The sequence below is a fragment of the Vanacampus margaritifer genome, chromosome 2 (assembly GCF_051991255.1).
Source record: "Vanacampus margaritifer isolate UIUO_Vmar chromosome 2, RoL_Vmar_1.0, whole genome shotgun sequence".
NCBI lineage: Eukaryota > Metazoa > Chordata > Actinopteri > Syngnathiformes > Syngnathidae > Vanacampus > Vanacampus margaritifer.
This window is the reverse complement of record NC_135433.1, coordinates 52,754,390-52,774,145: the sequence shown is the minus strand read 5'-3', so window position 1 is coordinate 52,774,145 and position 19,756 is coordinate 52,754,390. Positions and strand designations below refer to the sequence as shown.

Below are 19,756 nucleotides of genomic sequence, written 5' to 3'. Positions count from 1 at the left end.
TTGTGAATGAACAGAGTACTTTTTTCATCTACTGTATATCAAAGTGATTTGAAATCCTCAATTTAACTAGAATGAACTAAATTGGAGCACCATTGCCACCTAGTGTAGTGGATGTACAATTACACTATTCCTGTATGTCCGCTATTTGAGAAGGGTGACTTGATCTCTATTATGCTTCGTGTTATTTAAAAACTAACAAAACCAAAACATGAGTCTTTCTTTTCACATTTATTCAGTTAGTGCTGAAAATAAATACAAAACATTTCGGACCACATCTGGCAAAGTGACAAAGACCTGCTTCAGTCAATTTGTTTGCTAGAAAAAGTTTGAGCTTCCTAGCGTTAGATTTCTTTGATAGAAATGTGTTGAACTCCATGAGCGTCTGATCATGATGATGTTGGATCAATTACCCGTCATCAGACGACATCAACGACAAGCTTTTACAAATAAATATTCACTCGGGTGGAAGAACGACACGTGACTTTTTAAGGACAAATTGACATCCATGTCGTCCCAGGACTTTGAACAGCTTTGTGGCATTGGAGACAATCAAACACAAGGAGGTATTGAGTAGATAATGGCACAAAGTGTTAAATGGAACACTCACGTTGTAGTTCTGAAGCATCAGAAGACATTATAAAAAAGTATTTGTTAATTCCAGTTCTTACTAAGCAAGTAGATTTGACCCCAGTTGTAACTATGGCAACAACAAACATAATTCTCGTGCCATCTAGCTGGATGGACTCATCAGTAGCGTATACATTAGCACACACAAAAACTGACCAAAAATTTCAAAATAAAAGCGACTGCAGGATGCTTCTCAATTCACAACGCAAGACTAGTCGGAAACCTGATCACAAGATCTGTCCTGAATGACTTGACTATTGGAAGGACTGTAAGTGTATTTGTGTGTGTGTGTGTTGCGAGTGTCCCGCCCAAAGGCACTGGCATGCGAGTGGTACAATCTTTCTTTGAGGACATTCATCACTGACAATTATCCTGAAGAACACTCACTCAGAATTATTATTATTTTTTTTTTATGTGATTCTGAGTGCCAAATTGATCTTTGGGTGGATACCATATCATTAAAACAAAATATGCTATATGCTAATATTGCTCTAACCCCTGAAACACTGGAGATTTAAATTAGATTTTTTTTTTGACAACTAAACTTGCTCGACATTAAAAGCAATTAAGAAAATTCTTTGAAATATGCTGCTTCGGGACCATAAATACTACAAACATGGAGGAGGAAGACAAGGCTAACAACTGGCAAGGACCGAAAATGACTAACAGCAGACCGTTTGGGGAGCAATTCAGTGACGCGCAGACACTTGGAAGAAAAGCACTACTTTGCGAAAGTGTGTGTCAGTCCAAGATTTTTTGACATTCGGTTGAAGGCCAACATTACCAAACTTTTTGTGAGTAGTGACTATGAACACCATGGAAAGGGTTGCTTCGACAGTCAGCTAAAAATATATGGAGGATATCAGTGTATGAGCATGTTTGTATCGTGTGTGTGTGTGTGTGTGTGTATATACAGTGCACACTTTGAGGTCCGACAAGGCAAATGGTGTGTGTGTGTTTGTGTGCGCGCATCTGATTCAGTCATCCACGCCTATGTTCCGGAAAAGATAGGACATGGACTCTCCGTTGTGGATGCGCCGGATGGCCTCCGACAGGATCATGCTGATGTCCACAGTCTTGATCTTGGGACACTGGAGCTTCTGCAGCTCGTGAGGGATGGTGTTGGTCACCACCACCTTCGGGCACAGCAACGAGAGGGCGTCAAAAGGAGACCGGCGGGCGGCTGGCGAAGATGAAGGAACGCACCTCGTCGATGGCGGACTCCTCGATGAACCTGGGGGCGTCGCATGACAGGATGCCGTGCGTCGCCATAATGAAGATCTTGTAGGCCCCTCGCTCCTTCAGCGTCTCGGCCGCCGCCACGAAGCTGTCGACGTCGTCGATGATGTCATCCTGTGGGAGGAGCGGATGTGCGGGACTGCCTTTCATCCTACGAATGATCGATTCCTTACCACTATGATGGCAATGCGGCCGCCTACGTCTCCGACCACAGTGATGGGGGGCTTCTCCTTGGGAATCAACACTGGAAGTAACAAGCTAAGAACTTTAGATCTGAATTGTGTCATTTGAACCATGAAGAACAACTGCTATATGTTTACATGGTATCTCCATGCTTGGATGAATGGCTCCAGTGGTCTTGACGGTGGGCGGCGAGTGTCGCCCGTCAACCTGGTCCGACTCGGCATCCTGAGCCTCGCCGTGGATCACCGCGATTCCGAGACGCAGGCGCTCGGCGAACGACTGGGCCCTGCGTCCCAGCAAGAGACAACAGTTTCACACGCCTTCAACTAAAGTCTGTACATTTCCAGTTGACGTGGTTGGACTTTACTGTTGAGTAGATTTAGTGCGTAATTACCCCACGACACTTTCTTGCTGCCATTTTCGAAAAGTAAACCCCTCAAGACAGTCCATGAAATGAAAATGACATGCGGGCCTTCAATTAGCCAACACGGCATGCATACAATCAATTCATGATGATTGTTTTCATTCATAGGCCAATGAAGACTACGTCAGTAATGTGATGCCACTACAGAAAGAATTCACATTGCTGGAAACCTATATAGTTGGCAAACGGTGGTTCTCCATTCTGGATTTGACATAAATGTCAGTGGAGAAAAGAGGAAGCAACCTTTTGGCAGAAGCTGGTGATTTGGCCACAATCACAGCGTTCCTGTAGTCAGGGATCTGCAGGGCCAAAGAATATGGAGAAGACGACAACAAAAAAAGACACACAAGCAGACAGATGAGAACAAAGGCCATTTATCATTAACTAGTCATTTTATCTGTACGATATTATTAGTCCCCCCCCCCCCTTTTTTTTCTTGTGTTAAATCTCTCTTTATATTAGTGATGAATTGATGTATTGAGCTGAACTGGATGTAGATACAGGACAGTCAAGAGCAAGAAGAGGCAGAGAAGGTCTGCTACTAAGCTGCAGTAGTATTTGTTGTATTGACAGAGCAGAGAGAATTACTGTACATGCCCGTGAATATTGTCTGTATGTGCTGCTGCTATTTATATGGTGAAGTAGCAGTTGATTGAATCTTTATAAATGCCTTAACAGCTATGCTAATTCCAGTTAGCCCATCTATAGCTTTTGGCATTATATGTTAATATTAAGCTAGCGGCCTTTAGTTAACATAGATACTGTATGGTTTGTTATTTTTGTATTATGAGTCAGTTTTACAGTGAACGTCAACTGGAAGTGACAAAGAGCTTGAACCATGTACACTTGGCCTCTTTGGAGAACTGTGCGACACGCGACACACACACACACACACGCACGCACGCACACAAAAATATGGATTTGCTATGAATTTTATGCTTGCAATTTGTTTTGTCGCGTTCAAAACATTAGAATGTATTTAAAAAGAAAGTGTGTTTGAATAGGTTTCAACTGTTTGGGAGGGGTCAAACTAAAAAGGGTCTCTCTATATTACAATTTTCACCGCTCGCGTGTGGGTCCATATCCTCCGAAATCAGAGGTTCATTCTACTCTACATTTAACCATTTATTTAAAAAAATAAAAATTTAAAAAAATAATTGTTAAATTGGTAAATTATAAATACAATTACAAGAAATAGAAATATTTATCTATCCTTTTACATTTGATTGTAAACATTTCTTACATACACCTTTTAAAATGAATTGAAAAAATACTTTCACCTCATCAAAAAAGAAACAGAAAAAAAAGTGTCCCTTTAGCAACATTAAAACAGAAGGTGAAATCCGATTTGGGGATGAGCATTTTACCTCTTCTTGGATATACTGCAACAAGAAGGGCGACGCTCTCAGGTTGTCGACTGGGATGTTGAAAAAGCCTTGAATCTCCTTCTGATGGAGGTCCATGGTGATCAGGTGTGTGAGACCTTCACACCACCGCGAGTTCAATTTTGCTTGTGCCTCTCATTAAAATGCATTTGCATCTTCGTTCTCACCTGCTTTACACATCATGGAGGCAATCAGCTTGGAAACGATGGAGCCCCTCTTCCTCATCTTACACTGTTTACTGTAAGGGAAGTAGGGGAGGACGCCTGTGATGCTTTTGGCACAAGATGTCCTGCATGCATACACCAAGATCAACATCTCCATAATGGTCGTGTTCACATCTCTGGTCGGCCAAGGGTTGGAGACGGAAGAGGAAAGAGAATGAAAATACGACATTTAAAACCAGGACGATGTATCTGAGGGGAAAACAATGCTTTGGGGAGTTGATTCCTACTTGGACACAGTCTGAATCACAAAGACATCTTTCCCTCGCACAGACTCTTGGATTTGTACACGTGTTTCTATGAGAACAAAAGAGGACATGGGAAGAAGATAAGAGGCAAGCCTGGAAATGCCCTTCGCGAGTAGACGGGCGGCGTCTCCCACACAAACACAGTGTGTGAAAATGCAGATGTTGGTGTCAACACAAAGTTGGGAGCAAAAACATTTCAAATTGAAAACACGACACTCACACTTGAAGTCTATTTCATTCATTTCACTCTAAAGAGCAAAGTATTTGCTCTTTCAGCATATTTTATAACACCGGACAATTTCAAATTTCTTGAAAAACAACCACCAAAATGTACTCTTCATGATGTCAGGCATGCATTAGCCTGGAAAAGTGAGGACTAGACTAAACATTTTCCTGAGACCCACAGGTGATAGTGAGTGAGACAATTGTTTACCTCTGTTGGCTTCCTGATACACCTGCACCTTGCCGAGCTCCACTCCTAATCGCCTGAAACAGCACAAACGTGGAATTACGTCTTTCAATTGGCATTTATTGTGGGGCAGGAAACAAAAGACGTTAGTCAAATTATGAAGACATGTTCGCAGTGTGGTTTGGAATCTTAAGGAGGAACACATTCTAAAGTTGCACAAAAAAAGGTTTCTTGGGAGACTATAACTTCCATATAACCAGTCAATGCATAAATATAAAACATTTGACATCTGGGCAAATCATCAAATGCTTCAGAAAGAAAGGCCTTGGTTCACAACTTTTTGGCACTGTGTTAAATGAAGGGGTCAGATGTATCAGTACTCTGTGAAATACTCGTACTGGTATCGGTCTGGAAAAAAGAAAAGAAGGTATTGAACATATGTATACAAAACGCTTGTACATTAGGGGTGTGCCCCCCCCAAAAAATTGATTCTCATAAGAACCGCGATTCTCATTTAGTACGATTCAGAATCGATTTTAGCAAATGTCCCAAAATCGATTTCATTTAAATTATTTTATACTGTCTTTCCTTTGTGTGTGCCGTTATTTGGAGCGCTGTTCATGTTGTACCCGGTTTGGCCACTGAGGGGCAGTGTGGTTCCACGCGGTCTAATACACTGTTAGTTGGAGCCACATTAGAGAGTAGAAAGAAAACGCCACGATTAAGTTATTCCAATAAAAAAATAAAAATTCAGCGTGGAGCCACTCTTTTGAGTGATAAAAGTGCCGCGAGTAGCGCGCTAATTAGCATTAGTGAGTCAGACTTGAGTAGATTATTACAATTTCTTGCACATCTATAGATTGAAGCAAAAATCATTGCGAATAAAAAAAGCGTTGAATCGCAGACCCAAAAATCGGAATCGAATCGTGAGACATTCAAAGATTCCCACCCCTAATGTATATTACATGCAGTTAAAGCATACATTATTCATTGCGTCGCCAGAAGGCAAATGAGACATTCATTTTTTTTTTTTTGCAATCACTTCCTAGGTGTCTTAATAAAAAGTCTCTGCCATTCTGCCATCAAAACTCACAAAAGAAAGAATTACAACATACTGAATGAACATCCTTTCGCAACGCTGGTTGCAATCACTCAGCTTTGGCATCGTGATTCTATGCGCTCCTGCTAACCCCCTCTAACGGCTGGACCAATGTCTGATATTGCTTTTGTTACCGTGACGACCGGAGAGGTGAGCATGTCAAGAAAAATAGCTGGTACATATTCCGGCCCACAACCATCATAAATTGCACTTTCACCCGATCAACATTATCATCCATTTTCACTTCATCAAGCAACCACCGAATGACACTTATCAATTAGCACGGCGGACACATCGGCAAACACAAATAACCCCTCCTGCCCCCACGTTGACAGTTCGGCAAACATCCAAGCATCTGCTGCCTATCAGAAGAAGCTTACACTGCTGATTTTGTCAACACTTATCTATGACAACAGCAGTTCAGCTTATTTCAGAACAGCTTGCTCACAGGCATATTCTCGCAAAAAACTGACTTGAATTTTGACACTTGAAGGGCGGGCAGGGACTCAAGTATGTACTGTACAAACAAACAATTTAAGGCCATGCAATATAGGCTTTGTTTTGTTTTGAAACCAGAGCTGGAGATGGATGGGGCTTGAGAAACTAGGTGGCTGCCAGAGGACCTCCGCAACGCACAGAGGCAGGAACAAGCCGGGCAAGTAGTACAAAGTCACACCAAAATATTATGTCCAATAATATTATGTCCAACAACTACTGGTATGTGCTAAAAACGGACTGGATTCATCATAGAAGTTGAAGGGCACAACACTTGTTGCAGTACGGTATGCGGACATACTGTGTTACAGTTTTGTGGAAATACGTGACCAAATATGAGACCAGTCACTTGCAAAATATGCAAGTCTATCCTAAAAACTAACTAAGCACAAGGGAAATGGCAAAAGTGAAACTGAATTTTTCTTCTTCTTTTGAGCCAGGCTACAATGTTGGAGTCTTATCACAAATGCTCTACAATATAGAACAAAAGAGCAGCTCGTTGAAGAGAAATTACCACAGAGCTCCCTTTAACTACAACAATTGCAATCAGCAATGGCACCTATTCATTTGTTTTTAATCCACGATTACACTGGATGGACAAGAGAAGGTTTTTTCAATAAAGTTAGTCTTCACCACTGCTGGTAGTAAGATTAGACTTTTAAAACTCATTCACTGTCATTGACAGCTGCATACGTCAACAATTCATTTGAACTATTTCTATTAGTTTCGGTTTTTCAATTTTTGTTAACAAAAGTATGAAAACCTAGAATTTTTTGGGTACATTTAGAACAGATATAAAATTTGTGATTGATCGTGCGTTAACTAGTAAAGTCATGCGAATAATTACGATTATTAATTGTAATCGCTTGATGCCCCTAATTTTTTAATGATCTTTTCTTTTTAATATTTTTTTTTAAAGAAAAGATTATTAAAAATTAGGGGCGTCAGGCGAGTACTATTTTTATTCGTAATTAATCGCATGACTTCACTAGTTAACTCACAATTACTCACACATTTTATATCTGTTCTAATACAATATAAAAAAAACTCTAGGTTTTTATACTCTTGTGAACAAAAGTGGGAAAAAATGTTAAACTAATAGAAATAGTTCAAATGAATTTTTGACATCTATAGCTGTCAATTGCAGTGTATGAGTTAAGATCAGCAAAAAAAATTCAACAGTTGAAGAAAGTACTTGTTAGAGTTTTGCCACTTGCTCGTGTAATTTCCAGAAAGAGGCCAATTGGATTGTTTTAACTCGAAATTTTGACAGGGTATCAATGAATGTAATTTCAAGCTGCTCGTCTTGGGAAAACTTGACTAAAGCGCCTGCAGTCGTATTAGCTGTCAACACTAAATGAGTACATGACATCATTTCAAGGCCTCAAAAACAAAGTCAAAAACGAGTTGTTCGATAAACATTCACAGACTGCCACGTCCTTGAGAGTGAAGTTTACTGTAGCGAGTGTGGGTAGAGTTGCAGCTTGTTGAATATTTTGGGCAAGAAAGCTAAAGATGTCAAAACAAACCTTTTGTAAAAGCTTCAAAGGATGCCAATTTTGGATCAGTTAACTGTTCTATCAAGTTGAGTGCTTCCATTTTGCTGAATCATCAGTGAAGCTTTGGCACACCTGCAGGTGGTGCTGGTCAAGCTGCATTGTCAACACTGCATGTGTTGACCCGACCATAAGCAGTTATTCAGGTGGGAACAGGAAGCATCAATGAAACACATTGTTCTGTACCAGAAGCTGCCTTCTCTCTACTCCTGAGACAAACGAGTGGACAAATCTGCTGCCAAAGGATTTGTTCGCACAAAATAATGTTTTGTTGCATGACTCTGCTCTACTTGCTTCGCCAATTGTGAGCGTGTGAAAGTTGTACTCACTCGGCAATCCTCTTGCCCAACTCGCGGCTGGACGGGTGCGAGTTGGCGGTAAAGATAACCAGGCCGCCCTTGGTGTGGTTCATGTCGCTGGGGTTTCGGCCGCTACTCTCCACACACTCGGGTAGAGGATCCCTGGGCACCCACGCTGCGCTGAGCCCTTCCTGCACGGCAGAGGGAGGAGCAAATAGTTCAGCAAACGACTCAAGTTGACACTCTGGTTCATCTGCTGCAGCTCTGATGAAACGGTCTACAACCTGAAGGGCTGTGTTACAAACTGACACGTTTTGGTGTACCAGTAGCACTTTCTTCAGACTGAGGATGAGTACTTGACCCTATTGATAAGTCTTAGACATTTTTCTTCCACAGCAAATACAGTATCATGTTTCTTCAGCAGTTTCTCCGAAAAGGTACCACTTGACAAACGTCACGTACTGAGCTGGCCTAATACATATGGAAAAAGACGACACGCAGTTGGGTCTTTGAGCACGTGTGCTCTTGTTCTCATAGACAAGTCTCGACGTGGAATGAAAAGTGAGAAGTTCAGTAAAGTGGCTCGGAGGACTCTCGTGTCAACAACTCAGAATAGCACACAGCAGTAGACCTCTGCATACTCACGGTTGGGCACATGAAGTATGTACCACTAGAAACTAAATTTGAATCATTTATAATTGAATTTCAATTATTTAGGCTGCTATTTTCTCAAATGTATTTGGCCACGAAGAAAGTATACTTTTTTTTTACTGCAAACTTCAAAAACAGATGGTTGGTGATGGTTAGGGATACGACCGGTACTTTACTTTATTGGACTTCAGTTCAAAACTAATACATTCAAATTGTACAATAAAGATTTTGCTTTTCAGTGCAATGATCCACAATACAAATTCAATTTATGGAATTCAAATTCTGTTTTTAAACGCATTTAGTGACTCAAATTCAAATATACATGATTCAAATTCAGTTTGTGGTGGCACATATTTCTGCCCATACATATTGTATTAGCCAATATAATTTTTTTGCGGGTGGTGGTGGGGGCAATATTTTGCTTCCATTTTTCTCCACAACGCACATACTGTACTTTAGGTCAGAAGTTTACAATATGTTGACAAATCACTGTTTGCAACCTAAAAATGAGCACCATTGTCTTCAGAAATGTCAGCGTGATTGTCTGATTGCCTTCCACTGATTCCATTCGCCTGCCGTCCACGGTTTGTTTCTTAGCAGCAATTATTAGAGATGCAAGTTGATTTTCTTGAAGAACAGATGCAATATATGCTTGATACTAGCAATAACATCATAATAGTAGCTTACACGATGTCAAATCACGCCGGAGGCTCACCTTCAAAATTGAAGTTACTGCGGACTACAACCATAAAATACGACGTGGGGACGACGACAATCTCAGTCTATCGCTACCTTATTTACCACGTCATGGTATGTCATTTATCTAGAGTCCCAAGGCTCAGGGCACTGTATTGTTACTTGCTCCATTTTGCTGATTCAATTTACTGTACTAGTCCATCAAAATCGTAGCTGTTAGCAATCTGAAATGGTACAGCAAGTAAACAATGAATGTACTCGTTTATGGCGGGCTGTACTGTAGTGTGTAAGTGCAGTGTGAAAAGGCCTTTACACTTTTTGGTGGGGACAAAACTGATTGCTGACTGGTCACCCAGCTACATGTCATTGGGCAGCTCAAACTCTTGTTTAGTGGGGGAAGGGTGACTCAGGCCTGTCACTGGCCGCTGTTTTAGCCACACATCCAAAAATAACACACAAAAAAACTGTTTCAAGCTAAAGCTCCACAATTCAGAACCACATAGTTTAAAATTTTTGCTGATGTTTTCAGCAATCATATTCAAATGTTGATGTATTTAGAATTAAATCTATGATTGCATTTTACAGGGAATATAAGTGAAGTTAAAAGAGCTCTTTAAGCACTAGTTAACCACTAGTCAGTATTTTTTCACCAGATCTTGAACGGGAAACATATCAGCAATAAGTTTATATTTTATTATAAATGCTGGCTTAAATGGGTTTCTAGAACAAACAAGCAAGCTACAGCGTTTAGCAGCAGTCACAAATGAAAATTTTAATAATGTAATCATACGAGTTTGCGGTACTGGAGCAATGTACACAGTAATGTAGTATAAAAAAATAAATTAAAAAAACACACCCTCGGGGTATTTTTTTACATTAGAACAATGACGAGCCGAGCATTGCAAAGTTGGTGATTTAAGTAGACCTATAACACACAATATGACTAACATTTATGCAAGTTTTACTCATTCGATGTTGGACTAATCCTATTTCACATTAACGGAAAGGAAAAACTTCTTTTTTTTTACTGCTTTGCATTGCACACGAGGTTACTACAACAAACAGTTGTGCATACACACACACACACAGAAAATAATATACGGGACACTTAAAGCCAAAAAAAAATGTGAATCGAACGAGTTGCCTTGTAGATCTGCTGTTGTCTTGTGCTCGTCTCGTGCAAAGAAATGACTCCCTTTAATTCATTATCACAAGCACGACATTAGCTTCTCGGTGACGCTAAGCTAGCTGCATAGCAACCGCGTTTTACCGTTTACATTAAACGTTTACTTCCTTATGTAACACCGCTGAGGAGCTTAAGCTATGTAAGTCGCATTTGTTTTAAAGACTGAAGTAAAATGATCCTAAATCAAACTTGCAGTGAAGCGACAATGTTGGCTAACGCCAAACACGCGCTACAAATAATGAAGACCACAAAGGTCCATCGATTTCCATTTGTCGTGAGCAGGTCTCTGTAGTAACAGCGAGCACGAAACAAAACACTTCAACTTCTTACCAGTTTGCGTCGGCGTCAGTAACAATGTTTTATGACCAACGGGGTTCGATTGTTTAAAGCCTCCAGCCCTTTTCACTGCCCTCTACTCCATCTGCTTGTGCCGAACGCCGATGCGTTTGAGAGGACGTACAAGCTCGACCAATCACTATGGAAAAGACAAGTGCTGAAGATGCATTCAGGTAAACTCGTAAACAGTATCTTCCACCAAGAATCACGACCTCATCCGAACCAAGAATCACGACCTCATCCGACTGAAACTTGTATACACAAATCTATTTATTGTTCTACTACGTACTCAATGCGTCCGCAGGCATGGCGTAGTCTTCGAGCCAAGCTGTTTATTTTGAAGCATGACTTGGCCTATGGCTGATGTTTTATGTGTTCATCACTTTTTAAACCTCTTCAGTTGGTCGATTTAAAAGTTGCGTGCTGAATGAATGGCCACTTGAGGGCAGCGTGCTTCAATTAATATTTCACGCAGGCCTGTTATGTCATGTTAAATTTTTAGATCGGCGAAAAACATGCATTAGATGAATAAGAATGCTAGAGTTGCTACTGTGCTTTACATTTTGGATCATTAGATTACACACAGATATAGGCCTAGGCCTACTCAATTTTGTAATTAGGTGACTTCTTAAGGCAGTTGGTTGCACAGAATTGTATTGGGCATATCAGAATAAAGAGGGCTGAATACTTTTGCACTCAACATTAATCAGAATTTTAGACGTAAAAACATTGAAAAACCACATGACACTTTCTTTCCACTTCCCAATTGTGCACCACTTCATGTTGGTCTATCATTTGAAATCCTTAATTTAATTTTCTATATACTTATATAAATTGCATTTCTTGTACATGAATTGTGTCTAAACTGTACTTGCATTACACTGGTGCCAAAACCTCATAATTTGCAATTGAGTAAAATTCATATTTACAGTACTGTATAAGAAAAGTCTGTAGGCCTATATTGATCTATAGAAAACGGCTTGATCTCTTTGATGATGTAATGTGAATGGTTGAATAAACATGCCGTTGCTGGGGTATCCTGAAAAGTGGAGGTACAAGGTTTCGTCTCAACACCAGCGATATGCAATTCATGTTGTGCACTATAGTCTGTAGAATTAGGCCACCATTTGTTAAAACTGACAGTAATGAATGTAGCTTCATGGTCATGAGTCAAATTAGCAAGGACAAATTTATACGTATTGTATTTCCAAGTGTACGATTTGCTACTTTTGTTCTTACATAACTAGATAGATGCGGGGGAGGCAGAGAACAGTATCTTTGCACTGCTGCCCACTGTTTGAACACACACACACATACACACTCAAACACACATTCAAAGAAAGGGGCAGCGCAGTTGAAATTCGTGGGTGGTTGTAATGTGCAAAAATAAGTTTCACTTTTAAATCTAGGCTAAGTACAAGTTTGTATGGCAATTAGCATATTATTATTTTTAATACCGCATATGTGATGAGGCACTGCTCAACCAGATTCCACATATCCTGCTCTATTTTGTCTTTTCAATGTCCGTCTACTGTACTGCTTCTCATCATTAGGGTCATGGTTGAGCTGATTCTCTAATAGGACGAATAGCCACCATTAAAATGAAAGTTTTACCCAAAATAAACTATTTTTTCTCAATGATTCCATTTAAACCTACGGCTAAATGGTTCCAGTTGTTGGACTCAGCCGTTACAAAATTTTACTGGAATAAAAAAAAAGCAAAGATTAGTCTATCTACTCTTCAGAAAAGTAAATCCAAAGGTGGTCGAGAGGCACCAAATTTTATGCACTACTATATAGCTAACCAGCTACAATATATCGTTCTATGGGCACAACCCAACAAAGACACTAACTGCCGTACTCCGGTTATGTATTTCTGGACTAAAGTCTTAGAAAAACTTTCCGCTATCTTGGACTATAGGATACCTTTATCTCCAAACTTGTGTTTGCTAGGTGACCTAACAACAACTGACTTACCACATAAACAATTTCAATCTACACTTGTAGCCCTTACTATTGCTAAAAAAACAATTCTTGTTAACTGGAAAAATAAACAAACTCTGAATATCGACCAATGGTCCAACCTCCTCATAAATCACATTTTAATGGAAAAAATATCTGCCTCAAATAAAAACCAAATATCAAAATTTATAGAAACATGGTCTACGTATATAGAATTTTTTAACCTAATTCTGGTTACTTAATTCTGTCTGTTAGCGAGAGCCACCACATCGTGATAACTTACATTGATGTTTCTGCATTTGGCAATTTATTATTATATTATATTATTACTATGGGATTTTTTTTAATGGGTTTTAGGTGAACTGATGAATACACACACGCACATACACATACTCACCCACATTAAAAAAAAAAAAAAATATATATATATATATATATATATATACATGTGTGTGTATATATATATATATATATATATATATATATGTATATATATTTAAAAAATAAAATAAAAAAAAGAGAAAAATAACTTTTATTTATTTAAAAAAAAAAAAAAGGAGAGCAATGATGATGTCAAATCGAATGAACAATACTGAGCTCTCCTTAGAAAAAAAAAAAAAAAAAAAGGTCATGGCTGAGCTGGAGTCTATCCAAGCTGGTTTTCGGCGAAAGGCAGGGTAGACTGGACTGGTGTCATGCAGTGTGTTAGTAATATTTAATACCAACATTTCCAACAAAAGTATTAATAGCTGAAAAATTTACTTGACCCTTACATACGTTTTGGGTCAATTCTGACCATATTTGGACATTTAGCAGCAATAAAAATACCAAACATAATTTTTTCACTCAGAATGTGCACTCTAAAAAAACATTCATGGCGTTTGTAGGTACAGCTTAAAATCAAGGGCTTTCTATGCTTAATAATGTATTGATTCTGAACAGACATTTTTGCCCTGACTAAACTCAGGAGTGTATTTAAGTTAGGACAACTTAAAAATGTCAGAACCATCCAAATGCTTTTTATATTTGATAAACTTGAAGACGGGAAATGTGACTTTTGTAATAAGGTGGACTCAGTCAAATTGGAGTGTAAAATATATGAGAGTAAGAGTAGTATTTTAAACAGAACCATAATTAATAGAAGAGTGGTGTTTGATAGCAGATAATATACAGCAAGCAGTGGTGTCCAAACTCGGTCCTCGAGGTCCGCGGTCCTGCAGGTTTTGGGTGTTTCTCTTCTCCAACACACCTGAAGCTCATCAACAAGCTCTGCTCCTAAGGCTTAGTGGCCGCATACGTGGACAGCACTTTGCATGTAAAAAAACAGCTTGGGCCTTAGGAGGTTAAGCATAAGCATGATAACGATCCTGTTCATTGGAACAGGTGCGATGGAGCAGAGAAACATCAAAAACCTACCCTGACTGCGCCCCCGAGGACACCATTGATATACAGCATTGATAGCTGATTTGAGCTCAAAAGCATTATAAGTGAAGACAATCCTACCGATGGAGATTTTGCTGTCTGGTCAGATATTTATAGAACTGATTCTAAATACAATTTTTAGTTATGGTGCAAAACAAGTCTGTTATTACTGTACTGCGAGAATAATTAACATTTAACATTAACAAATAAAAACGTAATCATACTTCTTGCGATTTGCATTGTGCCGCTTGGCATGCTGGGAATTACAGTTGCTTGTCTTCCAATGCAGAGTTTGTGGGTTTGGTCCCCAGCCCTTGTGACTGCGTCGCAAGTGTCTTTGACCAAGATAAAGAACCTCCAGCTCCTGTCATCAGTAGGTGAATGATAAAGTAGATTTGAAGAACAGATGACTAAATGGAGTAGTTTTTGCATAGTTAAAATTATGTTGCTTCAACTTAATTAAGGTTGTAGATTACAAAACAAGTCATGCTCTCTATACTAAAACATTAAGTTTTCCTAACTAGAGAAGTTTTGTTGCATTTACGCAATGGCTAAGTTGGAGTAACTTAAAAAGATACACATTGTTACCTCAATTTATTAAGTTGGTCCAGCACTATTTTTAATAATAGTATTAATAATAAACATAAATAAATAACATAATAAAATTAAGTAGTATCACACAATGGAAATTAAGTTGGTTCAACTTAATGAAGATTCTAGCGTGCAAAGCAAATTAAATTGTTTGTACTTAAGTAATCTTGTGGCATTTACACAATGGCGGCTAAGTTGAAAGAACTTAAAAAGATGCATGCAAATTGTTTCCTCAATTTTTCAAGTCGAGTTAACTTTTCAGTTTTTAGAGTGTGTTGACTTCCTATTATGACCAAAACAAACAAAATAAAAAATATTTTAAAATGTTGTTTTCTCCTAGTTCTATACAAAGTTAGTGTACACTGAGGCTATTCCGGGTCAAATCAATCCACGTCTACTAAAATGGGGTTTTAACTCACTAGAGAGTTAAATCAAGGAAAATGTTAAATTCTTGAAAATGTGAAACTGAATGTGCCATTAATCTGTGTTGTTGTTGTTTGTATAAGGGACCGTGGTAACAGTGTTCAAGAGGGAGTTTGAAACAGTCCAAAGTACTGTCTGTCATCAGTCACAACTTTTAATCCGCCGATAATTATCGACCAATTTGAGGTCATACAGATTAACCAGATAATACAGAAATCCGCCGATAATAATAGACGTGCCACGTCGGTCCATCTGTTGTGGTTGTGGCTCAAGTTGTGCCCAACCCCTCAACCCCTCCCCTCTCCTATGGTAGTGTCGTAAATTTGTGACATCATAATGTGTGCGACCTCGTGTTGACAGAAGATGCAACATGTTGACATGGCAGTCGCCAGTGTGGACTTTCTTTACTGTCCTGTTATGGAGTTTATACTGTATTGTGGACACCTGTATTTTCCTTAACAATGGGCTTCTCACTTGTTGTACATGAAGCAATATCGAAGTGACCTTGACTGATAAGTCTGCTAGTGTGATTTAACATTCTCAGTGTTCATCTAACACTGGCAATTTTGTTGTGTAGAATTTTTCCTTAAAATTGCATCAAATTAATGGCAATTTTCTATTCTTCTAATTTCTCATTTCTGATCGTCGCGAGTACTGATACTTTAAATTAAGGCTGGTATTGGCACCTATACCAATAACTGGTATCGGTATTCGCCCATCACTAAAAACCACAGGTGGGAATAGGTCACATACTGAGCAAGTTATGAATAAGTCTCAAGTCTTCTGCCTTTAAGTTTCAAGACCCTTAAGTTGATAAAGTCTGTTAGGCAAGTCAAATCATTACTTGGGTTAAGTCATATGATCTTGCTCAGTCACAACATACATTTCACTGGCGTTGCGCCAAAACCTCATCAGTCACAATTTGGTAACTTTAATAGTTTTTCAAAAATCAAATCTCTACTTTTGGTCAGTTTACATGTGTGGGTGTCATTTTTAGGAATTATTGACCATTAGGAATTATTGACCAATCTAAAGTGTTGCGCATGGCTTGCTCTCTTTGATGATGCAACGTTAATGGTTGAACAAACTTGCCATTTTTGGGGTCTCCTTAGAAGAGACGATTTTGGAGGTACAAGGACCCAACGTCAGTGATTGGTGTATTAGCCAGAATAGCCACATTGCACTCTGCATCTGTATCGTACTATACAGTCACTAGTACTACTTCTCAATTACCAACACGAAGCTATTGACCATTTGCACTGACGTCATGTGATCACGTGACAGCCCTATGACGGATGGCGGAAGGAAATGATTGTTGAATGGAAGTGGACGTGACCTGGAGCGACTTAGTGACTTAGCGACTGTTTTTTTTTTTTTACAAATAGAGCCATGGAATCTATTACTTCAACCGAAGTTCACCTGTCAGTCGAAGTGGCACATTTAGTCAGGACTCATAGAGCGCAATATTTACTTTAGTTGGAGATTGCTAGTTTGAAAACAGCCTTTACATTCTGTTGCCTGCTGTTTTTACCAAGTTAATCAAATTGCCGACTTTGCCGAGATTCACAGCGCACGACCTATATCATTATGTAGTCAATGCCGTCTCTGCTCCTTGATTCAAAAGCTTGTCGCTGGCTGAGTCTCTGGGACGAGATGTTCCGCTCACACCGGGGGACAATATACCTCGTAATGCAAAGGTAAAACTTGTTAATCATGCTGACTGACTTATTTTTACACAGTCCGTTCGTTCTATATTGTAACGCTGTGATGATGCTATGTACTGTGCGTACTAGCATGGAACAAATGACTATCGTAGTGGCAAGCTATGCGGTAATTTCATGAATATGACTCCGGATCCAGAGTGAAAAACTCCAAGCACAAAGACGAAATCCCCCATTATTAAACAGTCAAATGCACTTAATAGCTTTGAAGAAGGTGCATTTTACAATTAAGCTGTGTGTGTAAAATGTATGAACATTTATCTACTAATTACAACATTTATGTACTAACCTAGCAAAAAATGATCGCTGCAAATCTGTGAATACTTTGTGGGCTGCCGGTCGTTTCTGTTGATTGCTGCTATCAATCAACGTCTTTTGTCTTCATTAGTAGGTATGCGATAAAAAGCAACATTTGGTTTACTCCTTTGTCTGTCTGTACAACCGACCGCACAGCAATATATGACCATTTTATAAGATAATTGATTAGATAAAGGACTTTACGCTGTATGGGATTCAATAGTTACAATACAGGCAAATGGCTCTTTTGCCGTCCAGCGTCCCGTAGGGGGCGTTCCCATGAGGGCTGTGACGTCACGTGCAAAAGGTCAATAGTTTATATTTGACCAGCTATCACTGTGAAGTTAACATAGCTTTACTGGCTTTGTGAGTTTTATAATAAGGGATGAAGATAGATGTTATTTGTTTTCTTATCTTTGAGTTGCAAACCTTGTTGCCACAATTCTATTCACAATTATATTAAAACATAATCCTTGAATCAAAATGTGGCAGTCTAAGGAGCTTCCTCCACTTCCTTCATGAGGTGGCCTTTGAACATAGCGTACTGGTGGGTTTTGAACAGTCTTTCAGAAAACACTGCCCTTCCCCACCCCATAAAAAAATAAATAAATATCGCAAAGCTGTAGATTAATAGTAGTAGCGATTCAGCGAGCGGAATGCAGCTCAATGTAATTGAGTAAAAGTAAATTTTCTTCTTAACGTGTATTCAAGTATAAGTAAAAAGTTGCATTAAAACTACTCAGGCTGTTACAGTTCATTCCATAAGGTACTTGAGTAAATGTAACGAAGTAAACGTAGAGCGTTACTATCCACCTCTGGTCTTAAACAAAATGAAAATGAATCGTGTTGACAACATCTCTTGACTATCATGAAACAGGGCGGCGGGAAAAGCATCTCGCACCGGCTCCGCCCACTATTTGCAGCACAACTCACTAGCACTTTAGCGCCACGAGCTGGCCCAGCTGTAGGGTGCGTGGACGCCCCCCCCACCATGTCCCCTTCCTCCCCACACACCCTTCACAGTCTCTCTCTCTTTCTCTCTTACTACTCCTGCCCCCACGCTGGGGGAAACATTACCAAATCCAAAGCGAGAGAGAGCGCGCACGCGGAACGATGGCTGCTGCTGCTGCTGCTGCAGCCCTGGATTCTGTTTACCACGCAGAGCACGAGCGCCGCTTGACACGGACCTGTTTCATCGCATTTTTCAATAGTCAACCGCTGTGATGCAGTAAACTGCGATATACACACGACGTTTGATGTCCTCGGCGAAGGTTTTGCAGTCGGGGAATCTTGTTGTGGAGGACCGTTCGCCTCCTTCTCTATTGAGGCGCGAGGGAGCCTTGGACCTTCCACCTCGCGACGGCAGCGGGCTTGAGAGCGGCCCAGCAGCTCCCAGTACCGCCCGCATCTCTCGGTGCTGCACCTAGCAAAGGAGGTGGGGTGGGAGTACGATAACGATAGCATCCCTCCATCCCAGCGCACCACTCCCTCTCCCTCCGTTTTCTGCCCTGTCTCATACCATCATACACCAAAGCTCCAGGGGTCTCGTCTAGCCGGGGACCAAGAAAGGGGGAGGAGGAGGCGGGCGGGAGGGAGGGAGGGAGGCTAGTGGTGGCGCACTCTCCGCGTGGGAAGGCCGGACTGAAGCGCCCCTCTGTCGGAGGATGTTGCGGGAGTAATTCGTCTCAGAGCGGAAGATGGGGAAGGACCAGGAGCTGCTGCAGGCGGTGAAGACCGAGGACCTGCTCACAGTGCAGAAGCTGCTGCAAAGGCCCCGGCCAGGGAAAGCAAGTAAGGAATTGCATTCTAATTTAGTCTCGTCGGTCTCTCTCCACCACACTTCACACGCAGTCAACTCATTTAAAGGCTGCAAAATGTTGCAAGATTCATATTAGATTGCAGGCGTTTCTACGAGGTGTATCGCACCGGTGGGCTATGGGGTTGTATGCATCACATGGTGGGCATTGAGAGCTTGACTGTGAATGTAATGCAGCAGAACTGGGGTGGGTGGGGGTACATGGGATTGGTTTGACCCAGGTTTTACAAATGACAGCTTCAGCCTTTTGACTCTGTTGTCAAGGAATTTAGAAGTACACAAGAAAATACAAGTTGGGCTTCCTGTATGACTCTGCTCCATGTGGATTATTTTCTACAGCCGCTAGAGCATTTAGTAAGCATCCAGCAATATTCCATGTCCGCATCCCACTCTAATGTGTGGGCAACAGAGAGCATGTAATGTAGATCATCAGTGACTCCCAACTAGTAGTGTGCGGTGAGCGATCATCA

General features: G+C 40.3%; 2 protein-coding genes across 9 annotated transcripts in view; one reads left to right on the top strand and one right to left on the bottom strand.

Annotated features, from left to right (window-relative positions):
• Positions 1-213: 213 nt before the first annotated feature.
• On the bottom strand, positions 214-18,982 carry LOC144044818 (phosphoribosyl pyrophosphate synthase-associated protein 2). 2 transcript variants are annotated; one of them, XM_077559468.1, is made up of 11 exons: positions 18,719-18,982; positions 8,216-8,376; positions 4,761-4,813; positions 4,310-4,376; positions 4,026-4,198; positions 3,841-3,956; positions 2,717-2,772; positions 2,187-2,335; positions 2,040-2,110; positions 1,834-1,980; positions 214-1,763 (listed from the first exon to the last, which is right to left on the bottom strand). In XM_077559468.1, the coding sequence occupies exons 1-11, from the start codon at positions 18,932-18,934 to the stop codon at positions 1,605-1,607; spliced, it is 1,368 nt and encodes a 455-aa protein (XP_077415594.1). In that variant the 5' UTR covers positions 18,935-18,982; the 3' UTR covers positions 214-1,604. The 2 variants fall into 2 exon arrangements, with proteins under 2 accessions (XP_077415594.1, XP_077415595.1); XM_077559469.1 differs by lacking the exon at positions 18,719-18,982 and adding an exon at positions 11,049-11,298.
• The window catches only part of caskin1 (CASK interacting protein 1), a 94,335-nt gene continuing 93,034 nt past the window's right edge, over positions 18,456-19,756 (top strand). For 5 of the 7 annotated variants that reach the window (XM_077559466.1, XM_077559464.1, XM_077559465.1 and 2 more), the window contains exon 1: positions 18,457-19,261. In XM_077559466.1, coding sequence (XP_077415592.1) covers positions 19,168-19,261 — 94 coding nt within the window. In that variant the 5' untranslated portion in view covers positions 18,457-19,167. Of the gene's footprint in view, positions 19,262-19,756 lie in introns of all 7 variants that reach the window. The other 2 variants (XM_077559461.1, XM_077559467.1) reach the window with 2 other exon arrangements.

Excerpts from the sequence above, each read along its gene's own strand:
- LOC144044818 (XM_077559468.1), bottom strand. The coding sequence starts at position 18,934 with ATGCTATCGTTATCGTACTCCCACCCCACCTCCTTTGCTAGGTGCAGC. Across the intron at positions 2,336-2,716 it reads TCACCAGCTTCTGCCAAAAG|GGCCCAGTCGTTCGCCGAGC; the intron begins GTTGCTTCCTCT and ends GCTGGGACGCAG. Across the intron at positions 2,111-2,186 it reads TCCAAGCATGGAGATACCAT|TGTTGATTCCCAAGGAGAAG; the intron begins GTAAACATATAG and ends TGTTACTTCCAG.